Raw genomic sequence first — 14035 nt, 5'->3', positions numbered from 1 at the left:
TTTGAGAGGATTTGGGAAGAGAAAGCATAGAAAATGAAAAAGAATTGAAGATAAATGAACCGGTACACGTTTTGAAGAATCTGACTTTGCGTAGATCCGGACAATGCGGTCCGCACTGACCATACAATCTTTGACTCGTCCAGATGCCTTTTTTTAATGAGAAATTAATTAAGCACATCATTTTTATCAATAATTCCTAAACTTCTTCTAATGAATGAGAATCGATCAAAGGCTAGAGGTTTTATGAAGATATCGGCCAATTGATTTTCTGTGTCAATAAATTCTAATGTGATATCTTCCTTTTGTGCATGATCTCTAAGAAAATGATGTCTAATTTCAATATGCTTCTTTTGAGAGTGCAAGATATGGGGTTTTTGGATAAGTTAATGGCATTAGTGTTATCACACATAATAGGAATATGATCGTAAGATAAATGATAATCACTTAGGGTTTGCTTCATCTATAGCACTTGTGCACAACTACTTACGGTCGAGATATATTCGACTTTGACATTAGAAAATACCATGAAATTTTATTTCTTTCTAAACCATGATACTAGTTCAAATCCTAGAAAATAACATGTACCACGAGTGCTTTTACAATCAATTTGACAACCAGCCCAATCGCCATCCGAATAAATAAATAGGTCAATGTGAGTTCCTTTTGGATACCAAAGTCCTAGATTTCGAGTTCCAATAAGGTATCTAAAGATTCTTTTAACAGCTTTAAGATGAGATTCCTTAGGATTAGATTGAAATCTAGCAAAAGCATATACTAAATATAATATTGGGTCTATTAGCAGCTAAATAAAGAAGGAATCCGATCATACCTCGATATTTTTGTTACGTCAATGGGAGTATCTTAATCATCTTTGTCGAGCTTAACGAATGTGCTCATTGGCTTTAGGTTTCTTGAGCATGTCAAATATGTACTTGTTTTGATTTATGAATATTCAATTACTCCTTTATTTAATTTGAAGGCCAAGAAAGAACTTAAGTTCTCCCATCATACTTAGTTTAAATTCCATATTCATGTATTTTGAAAATTCTTTACAAAGATGAACATTAGTGGCACCAAAAATAATGTCATCAACATAAATTTGAACAATAAGTATATTTTCTTTGTGAGTTCTAAGAAAAAGTGTAGTATCCGCTTTTTCAATTGAAATTCCATTTGAGAGTAGAAATTTGCTCAAACGTTCATACCAAACTTTAGGAGCTTGTTTTTAAACCATAAAGAGCTTTTCTAAATTTGAAAACATGATTCGGATACTTTTGATCTTTAAACCTGGGATTACTCTACAAAGACTTCTTCTTGAATAAACCTGTTTAGAAATGTACTTTTAACATTCATTTGATAAAGCATGAAATATTTATAGCAAGTAAATGCAAGAAGTATGCGGATGGATTCTAACGTAACAACCCGTGCAAAGGTTTCCTCATAATTGATACTTTTTTCTTGATCGTAACATTGGACCACAAGGTTTGATCTATTGGTCTTGCGACTAAGTTCCAAATATGGTTTCTCTCAAATTGATTTAGTTCTTCTTGTATCACTCGAATCCAAAACTCATCAAATTTGGCTTCTTTGAAGTTTTTAGGTTCAATTTGTGAAATGAATGTACAACTACCGAGATGATTTTTATAAAAAGTTCTAGCGGTGTTACATTTGGATAGATCGCCTAGTATTAGTTCCTTTGGATAAGATAGAATAAACCTCCATTCTTTTGGTAGTGCGGGATCACTTTGAACTTCAGTTGATATTTCTTTACTTTCTTGACCATTAGTCTCCTTTGTTTGTTCTTCATTTGGTACTTCCTTGTTTTAGTCTTTAATAGTCATTTGTTCAAATGGAACTTTCAAACCTACATCATTATCACTACCTTATTCACGATCAAGAGAGTTAGTATCATCAAAAGTGATTCTTCAACAACTAGAATTCTTTTATTAAATACTCTATAAGTTTTGCTAATCAATGATATCCTAGAAAGATCCCAACATCGGATTTTGAGTCAAATTTTCTCAAATTATCTTTTGTATTCAAATTGAAACATTTACAATCGAAATCTCTAAAGTAACCGATATTTGAAATTCTATTCTTCCAAAGCTCATACAGAGTTTTGGTTTTCTTTTTATCAACATTTACTCTATTTACAATATAGCAAGCGATATTGACAGTTTCGGCCCAAAAGTATTTTAGTATACCATTTTCATTTAGCATGGTCCTAGTCATTTCTTGTAATGTCTGATTCTTCATTTCTATCACTCCATTTTGTTAAGAAGTTCTAGGAATCGAGAAATTATGATTATATCCAATTTCATTAATAAAATTGTCAAAAGCAAGATTATCAAACTCTCCACCATGATCACTTCTTATGGTGGTAATGGAGTATCCTTTCTCATTTTATACCTTTTTGAAAAAAAAAAATTACAAATTAAAAGCATTTAACGCTTCATCTTTAAGACTTAAGAATAGAACCCAAGTGAATCTAGAAAAATCATCATGATTTAGCATTCATGTGTGCACGAAATGGAGAAAAATGACAAATTTTTTTTTTTAATGACGGGGAAACCCGCAGTCGCTACCCTTCGGGTGCCACTGGGTAAACTCTCGGGCTGATGCAATAACTTGCAAACCATGCCAGTAAGGTAAACCGCACTAGGCAAGTTCGGTGCGACAGGCTCGACCGAGAAAGTGTTAGTAGGGAAAATCGAACTCATGATCAAAAGTTTTCACGCTCATCTATTACACCAATTCGACCACCCCATGATGGGTAAATTATGACTTTGTTTGCATGAACCATTGATTAAGGAGATTTTCCATTTTTGCAAGTTGGTTCTGTCTGTTTTAACAGCCAATAGTATTTGAATTCTGAAAGGACAAAAAAATGCATCTCACATCTGTACAAGGTGCATAATAATGAAGTAAATAAAAGCTATAATAACATCTATTAAGACGCTTAAGCGGGTCACACACTGGCTCATAAACAAAATGTCCAAACGTTATAGAAAATTCTGGCTCCCATTAGTCTATTTCTATATATACGCATCAATATTGGGATTTATAGATTTCTCAATGCGAGGAATTAAGATAAGACAATCAAACATACTCTTTTTCAAATTCAACGAATAAATTATCTCGAAATACGATTCCCTAATGCATGCAAAAAGAAGACCTCAATCTCAGGAGCAGCAAAAAATGTAAAACTTTGTGGTTTTGATTTACAGATTCCTGCAGCCATTCTTCTCTTCTTTGGTGCAGGCGGGCACGACCGGATTTCGGGTATCCTGTATCTCTTTGCTTTGGGTGTGGAACACTCTTTCACATTCAAATCATCCGCTTGAATCTGAGCCATTGAACTGTACTCTTCTGAGCAATCACAAGAAGATAACTCCATTAAAACTACCTCCTTGTTTCCTGGTTCAAGAATCTGCTTATATATACATCTTCTGTTGAATTTTATCTAAAGGAACGGTTGAAAAGGTCAATACACTTTTCTCAAAAGGAGAATTTACAGTGTAATTGCTAGTGTAAGCAGTGAGACAAGATGGTAATGAACCAAGTATATGAATCTAAGATGAGGCATTAGACTATTGGAAAGTTGGAAGAATTATGTCATATATTAACTAAGATACAACAACAACACTACATTTTAACAACTGCTACACTCTAAAAAGTAAAATTATATGCTACTTTTTCCAAAATCAAATCCCTTTTGTTCAAGTTCAAATTTATTTATGGATATATAAATATCCATATGTCTTGACTTTTTGTGGCTAATTTGGGTCAACTTTCTGGCCTGTTTTAAAGCCTGTGAAGTGTTTGCTAATGCCAGCTATCTATTGGGTTCTGACCCAATTGTTACAATTGAACACAGGCTTGCCTTTTGGATTCCAAATCATTTGGGTAATCGTTAGTCCAGTGCAACAGTATTTTTCAAGAGGTAATTACACATGGCCAATTTTTTAATTTTTTATTTCAATAATCAGGTGCTAAGATATTTATTTAAAGAATAATGCTATTTGTAGTTGCTTTACGTGACATATATGTGACGATTAGTGATTTAATACATAAGGTAATAAAAAACTTTTATATTAATGTATCAAATCACGAATTACCACATGTATATTACATAGGACGATTATGATAGTTAATAACTGCAAATAGCATTACTCTTATTTAAAAATCATCTGCACTCCATCCCGTCCTATTCCACAACTACCAACTTACTGTACAAATCCAAATCCTAACCCCATTTCCACCCTTCTAAGTCCTAAACATCTATGTCAAAATAAAACAAAACTTACATGATGGTGATGATAAATTTTTCAGTCTTATTTTCTTAATTGTGGAAATCTCGTCAATGCCTTACAGAGACATTGAAAAACTTCAATGATATTTTTGGACTCGCTGCTGTATTCATTTCCAACAGGGAATCCAAATGAAAAAACCAAACTTGCAGGTAATCATGATGTGATGGTCACTACCAAATATTTTTGACTTTGACCTTTTAGGCTTTTCTTAGCAGCCAGATCGAGAAAAAATGATACCAAATGTGTGATTTAAAAGTATGAAAAAGATTGAATTTACGTGTAAAATATTTTATTACGTAAGTATGTGATTAAAAATTTATATGAGAATTAAAAATTTTATATACTGGAAGACAAACAGGGCGTCATTGTTTTAACTACAATGAGTAAATCAAACCAGTAAGCTTCCAATAAAAATAAAATTGTCATTTTTCTCCATTTCGTGCACACATGAATGCTAAATCATGAGGAGAATGTACCAGTAAACTTACATTTTTAGATCAAGAATGGCAAAGAATGCACCATTATAATCCATTACCCAACAATGGCTACAAACCTTCTCAATTTTCAATACTTAGCGTGCACCTAACAAAATGGTAAAATTAGAGAAGCTACAAGCCAGTTATGCCTACTTTACACGAGAAGTAAAGACTAAAAACGTCAAAAGAACTATAATTTCATCAGTTCCTACGTTGCTTCGTCCGATTCCCACGATTCTTTCGGCGCTTTGAGAAGCGTAAAAGGATTTGGTGGAGGATCAACAGGCAATGTGCCTTCTAGAACTTGTATTACCTCACCCATTGACGGCCTCATTCGTTCATCAACTTGAAGACACCAAAATGCAACGCGTAATGAATGCTCCAACTCTTCCGGATTTACCCCACCTTCGATCTCTGCATCAGATATCGTCTCAGCATGACCCTCGACCCATTTTGCGTATGCCCATTCACAAACTTCAGAATTTTGGTATCCGCTGATCAATACGAGCAACAGATTGCCGAAGTCTCTCACGTCGGTATCTGCCAATCCCCCAACTTCAGAAACCTCAGATAGAATCGTACTGAGTCCAAATTCTGTCACCTTGGCTTCCAAGTCATCTTCCAAAACAACATTTTCACATTTTAAATTGCCATGGCACACAAAGTCTCTGCACCCAGTGTGCAGGTAAGAAATGGCCCTTGCAACTTCTAAGGAAATTTTCATTCTCTTTCCCCATGTCAGACTCTTGCACAACTTAGGGTCTTTCAAACATTTCCCTAGCGACCCATTACTGACAAACTCGTATACCAAAAATCTGTGGCCCGACTCAAAACAGTAACCTTCCAGCTTCACGAGGTTCTTGTGATGTATGCTTCCGATTCTTGAAACTGAAGTTCTAAACTTCCTCAATTCAACAGTTGTGTCGAGCTCTTTGACTGCAACTGGCCTGTTATCGGGAAGTATACCTCTGAACATCTTTGGTCCAATCTGGTGCTTGAAATCTTCTGTAAGGCACCTGATTTCACTGTAGGATAGTGTGATGCATCCATCAGTAAATGGATGTAAATCTGCTTTCGTAGATTTTTTCCTGATTTTTGCCTTCCACTTGAATATGTAAAGACCAAGTCCAAATTGTATCAATATAAACATGACAAATGTAGCGGCGGAAACTCCAACAAGACAAGGAATACAAATTGGAGATGATGAATTCTGCCGAATGTTTTCCAGGGGAGGTGGATTGGACTTGGGGAATGTGGGAAAAACAGCAATTGGATCTGAACAAGTCTTAACAAAAGATATCGAACTCAGAGAGGCATCAGACTTACCACTGATGTATTGTGTTTTCAGAACGTGGCACAGTGGGATTTTATCATTTGTGAAGGACACAGCAATGCAATTTTTGTCTTCGTTGCACAAGTTTTGACATCTTTGTAGACTTGTTCTTACAACCGTTTCATTCGCTGGGTAAATCCCATACAGAAATGTATGGTCATACGTAATTAAAGATCCACCTGACGTGCAACTTTGTCGATATGGAACCAAACATTTCAAGCTAGATTCCCCGCTCACCGTAAATGGACATCTACAAACCTGAGAACCAGATTCATTGCGGGCACAAATACCACGGAGGCCACATGTTGCGAAGACGTCACATTGATTATCAAACGCTTGCCAAACTGACCTCCATGATTTTGAACCATTTAGCCAAGAGTACATTCGAAGGTTGCCATCAGCATCCAACCGAAGAAACCTAAATTTTACATCGGAATCATTATGATCTTCGCCAAATATAGACCAAACAGATTCAGATCTATTGTCAAGTAATTGAAATGTTCCATCAGAGCTAATTGTCGCATGGAGAGTTGATTGAGAAGGATTTCCTTTGGTCCAATAAATTACACTGGTTTCCCACCTAAGCTGCAGCTGGCCTGAATCATTCATAAAAAGACTGTAATAACTTGACACGGAATTTCTGCTAGGAGGCCGAAGGATTTGGTGAACTGATAAATTCTGCCCCGGGAGAAGTGTGTCGCATGGAGCATCAAAACTTTGCCAAATAGGTTTTTTATCTACATTCAATAGAACAAGATTGCCATCATTACGAAGAACAGCTGATGCAACAGATACATTCTGAGTCTTGCTTGTCCAAGCAATATCTCCCGTGAGAGAATCAAATAAAACTAACTCTCCTTCTTGAGTAAGTTGGAAATATGACTTGCTGCCAACTGTACGGTCAGCTCCAGCCACCCAAACTACCTTTCGACTATTGACTGGAATAGAACTTGAATTGAAGCGGATCCCTACACTATATTGGTTCAATACGTTAAAGAACCCAACTGCGAAGTCCCCATTTGAAGAAAGCCAATAGTTGTTTTCCTCAACCGAAATTTTCGAACCCAGTGGAATTTGAGAATTGACATCAGAGAAAAGCAAGAAGACCAACAAGCTATAGACAACGAAAGAAAATCTGAAAAACGCTCTTTCAATCCCGAGCATTTTTGAATTAGCTCGAGAATGTATATACCATTACATCAGAATGCAGAATCTCTATCTGCACCTATGCATTAACAGTCTATACCAGATTTATTCAGCTCCATCCTATAAGCATAACGAGAAAGTAAAGATTATGTCTTCAAGAATCGAGATTTTTTTCAATTAGAAATTCTAAAATGACATTAAATCAGATACAGATAGAAATTGAAGGAAATATTGACCAACACAAATATCTATACATTATTCTCATCTTAAAGGGACCAAGTAAGCAAAACCTAATAATTTCAAAATCAGCATCAGCTGAAACACATGATACTTGAAACAATTGTGGAGTCAAACTGCAATTAAAATTCAGAGTATGGTACCTGAAAAGATGTTAAACTTGACACAGCATCAAGATTTTGGCATAGAACGTCCCAGATTCAGCAAGCCTTCAACTTGGGACTACAAGATAACCACCAAATTGTTAGAGAAATGCAGAATCCAAAGCTGATGATTGAATCAAATCAGCTTAAGACATATTAAAGGTGGACCACAGCGTACTAATAACTGTATAAAAGTATACAACCATACAAAACCCCCATTGTCTTTAATGGATATAAAAAAGCATACTGATAGAGTTCTGAATAGAAATTTTGGCACAAGTGGGACCCAATTAAGGTAAATATTATGACTCTTTTTAAGCCTATTCATCTTTCTTTCATCTTTCTCCAGGGCTCAAGTCACATACAGAACAAATACTTAACAATTGACTGAGTACCCACATACAGAGGGAGGGGCGGGGTGGGGGTTGAAGGTATTAGGCAAATAATGGTTAAGAAACGTAATATTTCAATTTCGGCCACAAAATTCAAACATTGGAACAAATGGGACCCTGACTTTAAGGCAATGATGACGATCTAAGCATTCTGAACTCATAAAGTACCCCAAATTCAACGTCTCACGTGTTAAACAATCATGGGCTAATTTTTCTTTCCATCCTTGAATCATACTCGGTTGATTTAAGCCTCAAGTAGAGGCTATTTTTTATGCAGTAGTAAAAACTAAAAGATAAGGCCATTTCAATCAACAGCAAAAGTGATAATAGCTGTACTATCTTGACAAATTTGGGGTGTTTTGGTCTATGCAACATATAGGACTTACAAGAAGAGAAATTTTCCAGCAATGCCATCGACAAAGATGACAGAAAGCCGCCCGAGAGGAATATTCCGGTGAGAAAGCCTGACAGAACTTGTGAACGGAAGGCTGAACAGAAAGAACGGCGGTTGGATTTGTGCGGTCCTAAAAAGGCACACATGTGCAGAGGATACAAAAGTAAGGTGGAACTTTTTATTGTTTATATATTTTGATAATGAAATTAGGTTCTTACGATTTGTTTATGTGGGATTATGGATTTATGTTCCTGAAAGGAAAAGCGGGAGATTAAGGATATGACTCAAGGGGTTGGAGTTTACTTTTGACTTTTAAGGTTGCGTTCAGAATGTCAGAAAAACAGCGTGTCACAGTCAGTGCACAGGTCCGTATAGCTTTTCTTCCATTTCTAAATAGTTGGACACATGCAGTGTTTGGTTTTGTGAATAAGAAAAAGGAAACTACTTTTCTTTTCACGAGTTGTTTGGGAATTGATTATAATTTAACTTGTTCGGATCAAATCACTTTTTTGTTCGTACATTCTTGGAATTATACTTTACTTATTAAAAAAAAAAAAAGGGTTGAACTCCAACCTTGAGGACCTCTACCACCTCATCCTTAGAGCTTTGTGAAGGAGGTAAATCGGAGGATGTGCCCCAACAGGTTAGGGACCAAAAGTTGTATGTACACTGCGCCTACAAGGAGTCCAACTCCATGTTTTAGGAATCGAACCCCCACACTGTGGCTGCCAACAAAGTATGAGATAATCTCACTCCTATCCTTTGCATCACTGGACTATCTCCTAGGGGACGTACTTTACTTATTATTCATATAGGCTTTGAGGTTATAGTCACTTAAATTTTAATTAATTAATTACCTACTAAACTCCTGTTTGGCAGAGATTAAAATCAAATTTTTAGTTGATTTTGATAAAAGTTGATAAAATGTGTTGTTGAAAAGTTTTGAATATCATACAATATCTAATTTAAATTAATTAATGAATTTGACTTAAATTAAAATTTAGATTTTAATTTCTATTAAATATGGCTAAATATGTAATCAAGGAGATACATTTAAGGGGAAAAATGAGGAAAGTGAAATTATTTTTGTAGTTCAGTTGTAAATTAACCGAACAAAATCCCCGTTTGGCACGATTATTCCAAATTTTAATGGGTGTAATAATATATTTTTTTTTTTTTGAAGAATGTGTGATTGAAAAAGAAAAAAAAAATATTTTCAATTTACGTGTAACATGAAAGATTGTATAGCTTAAAAAAATAAAAATTATTTAATGGGGGGGACAAACAGGAGCTGTAGAGAACTCAAGAATTATCCCTTTTTTCTAATGCCCTCTTTGATAGATCCATTTTCCATGGAAATCACTCAAAATGTGTTGTTTGATGATCAAATTTTTTCATGGAATTGCTTTTCTACCTCCTCCCCCCGCCACCCCGCGTGACCTATTTCTAGCTTTTTAAAGAAACTAGTATGCGTCTTATGCGTTACAAGAATTTTGTATTTATTTTGGTTTTATTAGCGTAAAATTTATAGATTGTACAAAAAGTATTTGGAAATAAGAAATGTTTGTTTGATTCTCATCTTTTGGTCGACTGTATATTTTATGTCACAATAATTTATTTTTATTCTTATAAATAAATATAATGAATGTTGTGATTGTATATATGTCAACGATAATTTATTTTTAATTATTTATTGTATTTTTTTGTTTAATGTAGATGAAGATATTTTTTTTTATCTGATATTGCAAATAAGTTGTAAATTGAATTTTGCAAAATGCTTTTCTTTAGCAACTTCAATTCGAGAGGCTATACTTAAAGTTCAAAAATAACTCATGCAGTTGTAAATTGAAAGAGAATATCCACATACACAAACATTTAAATAACAAACTCAGGTTCGCACGTAAAATAACTTGAAGTGGCACTTACTGGATGGCCAACTCCCTTGTTGGTGTAAGAATTAGAACCCTAACAGTAGGCATATTCTTCGAACGATACAACAGTCACTTAAAGGTTGGTAGGGCGAAAGAATTTTTAAAAAAAAAATTTTAATAAATTTTATTTTAAAGAGAAAAGAATTAAAAAGAAATTTAAATAAATTGATAAAAAACCAATTATTTATAAAGTAAAATTTTCAATTTTAATTAAATAATATTTATATATTCTTCATTTAATTTTCATAACTTTATTTTATTTTTTACTTCTAAATAATTTTAAACGAATTTTTTTACTTATATAAGTAATTTTTACATATATTAGAAATATTTTTTGTTAATATGTTTATTTTTAAATTTTTTTTACTAAAAGTGATTTTTTTTTTTTTTTTACTTATAAAAGTGGTCAGTACTGAGTAAGGCGAGAGGTATGGAAAGTTACGTGTTACATAGATTCACATTGCCTCTCTTACACTATAAATATAATATAATAATATAAGCAAATGAGTTTATTTGAAAATGCGTGGTCATAGCATACGAAAAATGGAGGACGGAAAAGTACAAAAAAAAATTTTGAATAATCGTCCGTTTACGGAGATCACACTATATATAATTTTTTTAATTATTTTCTCTTCAATTTTTTTAACCTACAAATAACTTTTTCGTTAAAATTGAAAAATTAAGTTTTATTTGGAAGAGAAAAGAATTAAAATGAAAAAAATAATTAATTTTTTTTTAGGAAAAAAACGTATTTGTTAACACATACGTTTAATCTCCGTTTAACTATTTTCGATATTTATTTAGATCATTCGATATCTCTACGATATAGTTCTCAAAATTAGTTTCGAGAGAATGTAAAACATTTATCGATTCGACTATCGTACAATCGTCGATAAATTTTTAAAGTTAGCTTGTTATCGAAAATTTCGAAATATAGTTTGAAAATGCCTACTTTGACGTCCCATAACATTTGCTATGATTGACCGTTTCACGCACCGTTAATGACGTGCAATATTATGCCGCTAGTACTTCAAAACTTTTTTAAGAATGTAATATTTCGATTTCGTTTGATATCCCGTAATGAGCCTGAAAATGAACACAAAAACATAAGTAAAAAAAAAAAATTCATTTCTCTCTCTATGCACGGAGACCATCCTCTCATTTTTTTTCTTTTTTTTTTTTAAATAAAAGCTAATACCTCTTTATACTATATAAACTAACTACAATGATATCTATATATTTTTTAATTTTTTACAACTTGAAACAAACTTTTTATTATGTAAAGAAATATACTTAAAACTTTGAGTTAATATTTAATCTAAAGTAATATTTAGATAAATTTAATTTAAAAAATTTAATATTACGAAAAATATTACTATAAAATTAAATATTGCCTGAAATTATTAGATATATCCAACTACGATGATATAGTTTTTTTTGTATATCTATGATAATGTAAAAAAAAATATCCATGCACTCTATGCACGGAGGAACGCGTCGTTTTTACTCTCCATTTGAAAAAAAATGAAATTTTAAATAATTGAAAAAAAATTACGTCATACCGCATAATTTTTTTGAGCAAAATGATGTATTGAGAAAAATGTTGCGAAAAAATAATAAATAGGAAAAAAAAGATTTGATTTTTTAAAGAAAAAAGATTTATACGCATTTTTTAACACATGCATTTAATGTCCGTTTAACTATTTTCGATATTTATTTAGATCATTCGATGTCTTTACGATATAGTTCTCAAAATGAATTTCGAAAGAATGTAAAACATTTATGATTCGTACAATCGTCGATGAATTTTTAAAATTAGCTTGATATTGAAAATTTCGAAATAGTAATAAAATAATTGATTTTTTTAAGAAAAAATAACTTATGCATATTTTTTAATACATACATTTAATATCAGTTTAACTATTTTTTATTTTTTTTAAATATTTGTGTTGTTTACATTATAAATTTTTTTTCAATTTAAAATTCTTTTCTCTTAATAATTCAAACAAAAACTTAGTTTTGATTTGCATTATAAATAATTTTTTTTTCAACTTAAATTTTTTTTTTAATTTCTTTCTCTTTAATTTTTTTACTCACAAGTAACTTTTTACCTCTTAAAAATACTTTTTATCTTATATTATTAGTATTTTTATTTTTTAATAATTTCAGATAATATTTAATTTTATAGTAATAAAATATATTAAAAAATTTACTTTAAAAAATTTTATTATACTGTAAGAAACTGCTACAAAACGTAATTTTCATACCTTCCACCACTCCATGCTCAACCACTCTTATATAGATATATATAGTAGGGATATAAGAAAAAAATTACTTTTATATAAAAAAAATAAAAAAATATTTTACAAAAAGTTACTTTTAAGTAAAAATTTTGAAAAAAAAAAAGAATTAAAAAGAATTTTAATTTTTGTTGTTGACATTATAGTTTTTTTTTTCAATTTATAATTCTTTTCTCTTAATAATTCCAAACAGAAACTTAGATTTGAGAATTTTTTCTGTGTAGTTTTACATTATAAATAATAGTTTTTTCAATTTAGAATTCTTTTTAATTTTTTTCTTCAAATTTTTTATTATTAATCAGTATTTTTTAATAGTTTGAGATAAAATTTAATTTTCTACTAATAATTCAATATATAAAATGATGAAAAAAAAAAACATATTCACTCCATGCACGGAGAAAAAATTTTTTATCATACCACATAATTTTTTTTGAGCAAAATGATGCATTGAGAAAATTGTTGCAAAAAAGGAATAAATAGTAATAAAATAATTAATTTTTTTAAGAAAAACGACATATATGCATTTTCGACACATACGTTTAATCTCCGTTTAACTATTTTCGATATTTGTTTAGATCATCTGATATCTCTACGATATAATTCTCAAAATGAGTTTCGAGAGAATGTAAAACATTTATCGATTCGACTATCGTACAATCGTCGACGAATTTTTAAAGTTAACTTGTTATCGACAATCTAGAAATAGTAATGAAATAATTTATTTTTTTAAGAAAAAACGACTTATGCATATTTTTTAACACATATGTTTAATATCCGTTTAACTATTTTTGACATCTATTTAGATCATTCGATATCTCTACGATATAGTTCTCAAAATTAGTTTCGAGAGAATGTAAAACATTTATCGATTCGACTATCATACAATTGTCGATGAAATTTTTAAAGTTAGCTTGTTATCGAAAATTTCGAAATATAGTTTGAAAATGCCTATTTTGACGTCCCATAACATTTGCTATGATTGACCGTTTCATGCATCGTTAATGACGTGCAATACTATGCCGCGAGTGCTTCAAAACGATATTAAGAATGTAATATTTCACCTTCGTTTGATATCCCGTAATGAGCCTGAAAATGAACACAAAAATATAAATAAAACAAAAAAAAAATTATTTCTCTCTCCGTGTATGGAGTCCATTCTATTTTTCTTTCCTCCGTGCACAGAGGCTTTTGCTCCGTGCATGGAGAGATTAATTTTAATTTTTTTATTATTTTTTTGCTGTGTAGTTCTACGTTATAATTTTTTTTTTCAATTTAAAATTCTCTTTAATTCTTTTCTCTTCAATTTTTTTACTTACAAGTAATATGTTGTAAAAAAATTTCTGTCGCATATTATTTCTATCTTTTTTTTT

General features: G+C 31.6%; 1 protein-coding gene across 1 annotated transcript; it reads right to left on the bottom strand.

Moving 5' to 3' along the window:
- Positions 1–4786: 4786 nt before the first annotated feature.
- LOC111399537 (G-type lectin S-receptor-like serine/threonine-protein kinase SD3-1) lies at positions 4787–8693 on the bottom strand. Its single transcript, XM_023026904.1, has 3 exons — positions 8427–8693; positions 7649–7727; positions 4787–7388 (listed from the first exon to the last, which is right to left on the bottom strand). The coding sequence occupies exon 3, from the start codon at positions 7284–7286 to the stop codon at positions 4998–5000; it is 2289 nt and encodes a 762-aa protein (XP_022882672.1). The 5' UTR covers positions 7287–7388; positions 7649–7727; positions 8427–8693; the 3' UTR covers positions 4787–4997.
- Positions 8694–14035: the final 5342 nt, after the last annotated feature.

The sequence above is a fragment of the Olea europaea genome, chromosome 9 (assembly GCF_002742605.1).
Source record: "Olea europaea var. sylvestris chromosome 9, O_europaea_v1, whole genome shotgun sequence".
Taxonomy (NCBI): domain Eukaryota; kingdom Viridiplantae; phylum Streptophyta; class Magnoliopsida; order Lamiales; family Oleaceae; genus Olea; species Olea europaea.
The sequence above is the reverse complement of the archived record's forward strand: the minus strand, read 5'-3'. Positions and strand labels throughout refer to the sequence as shown.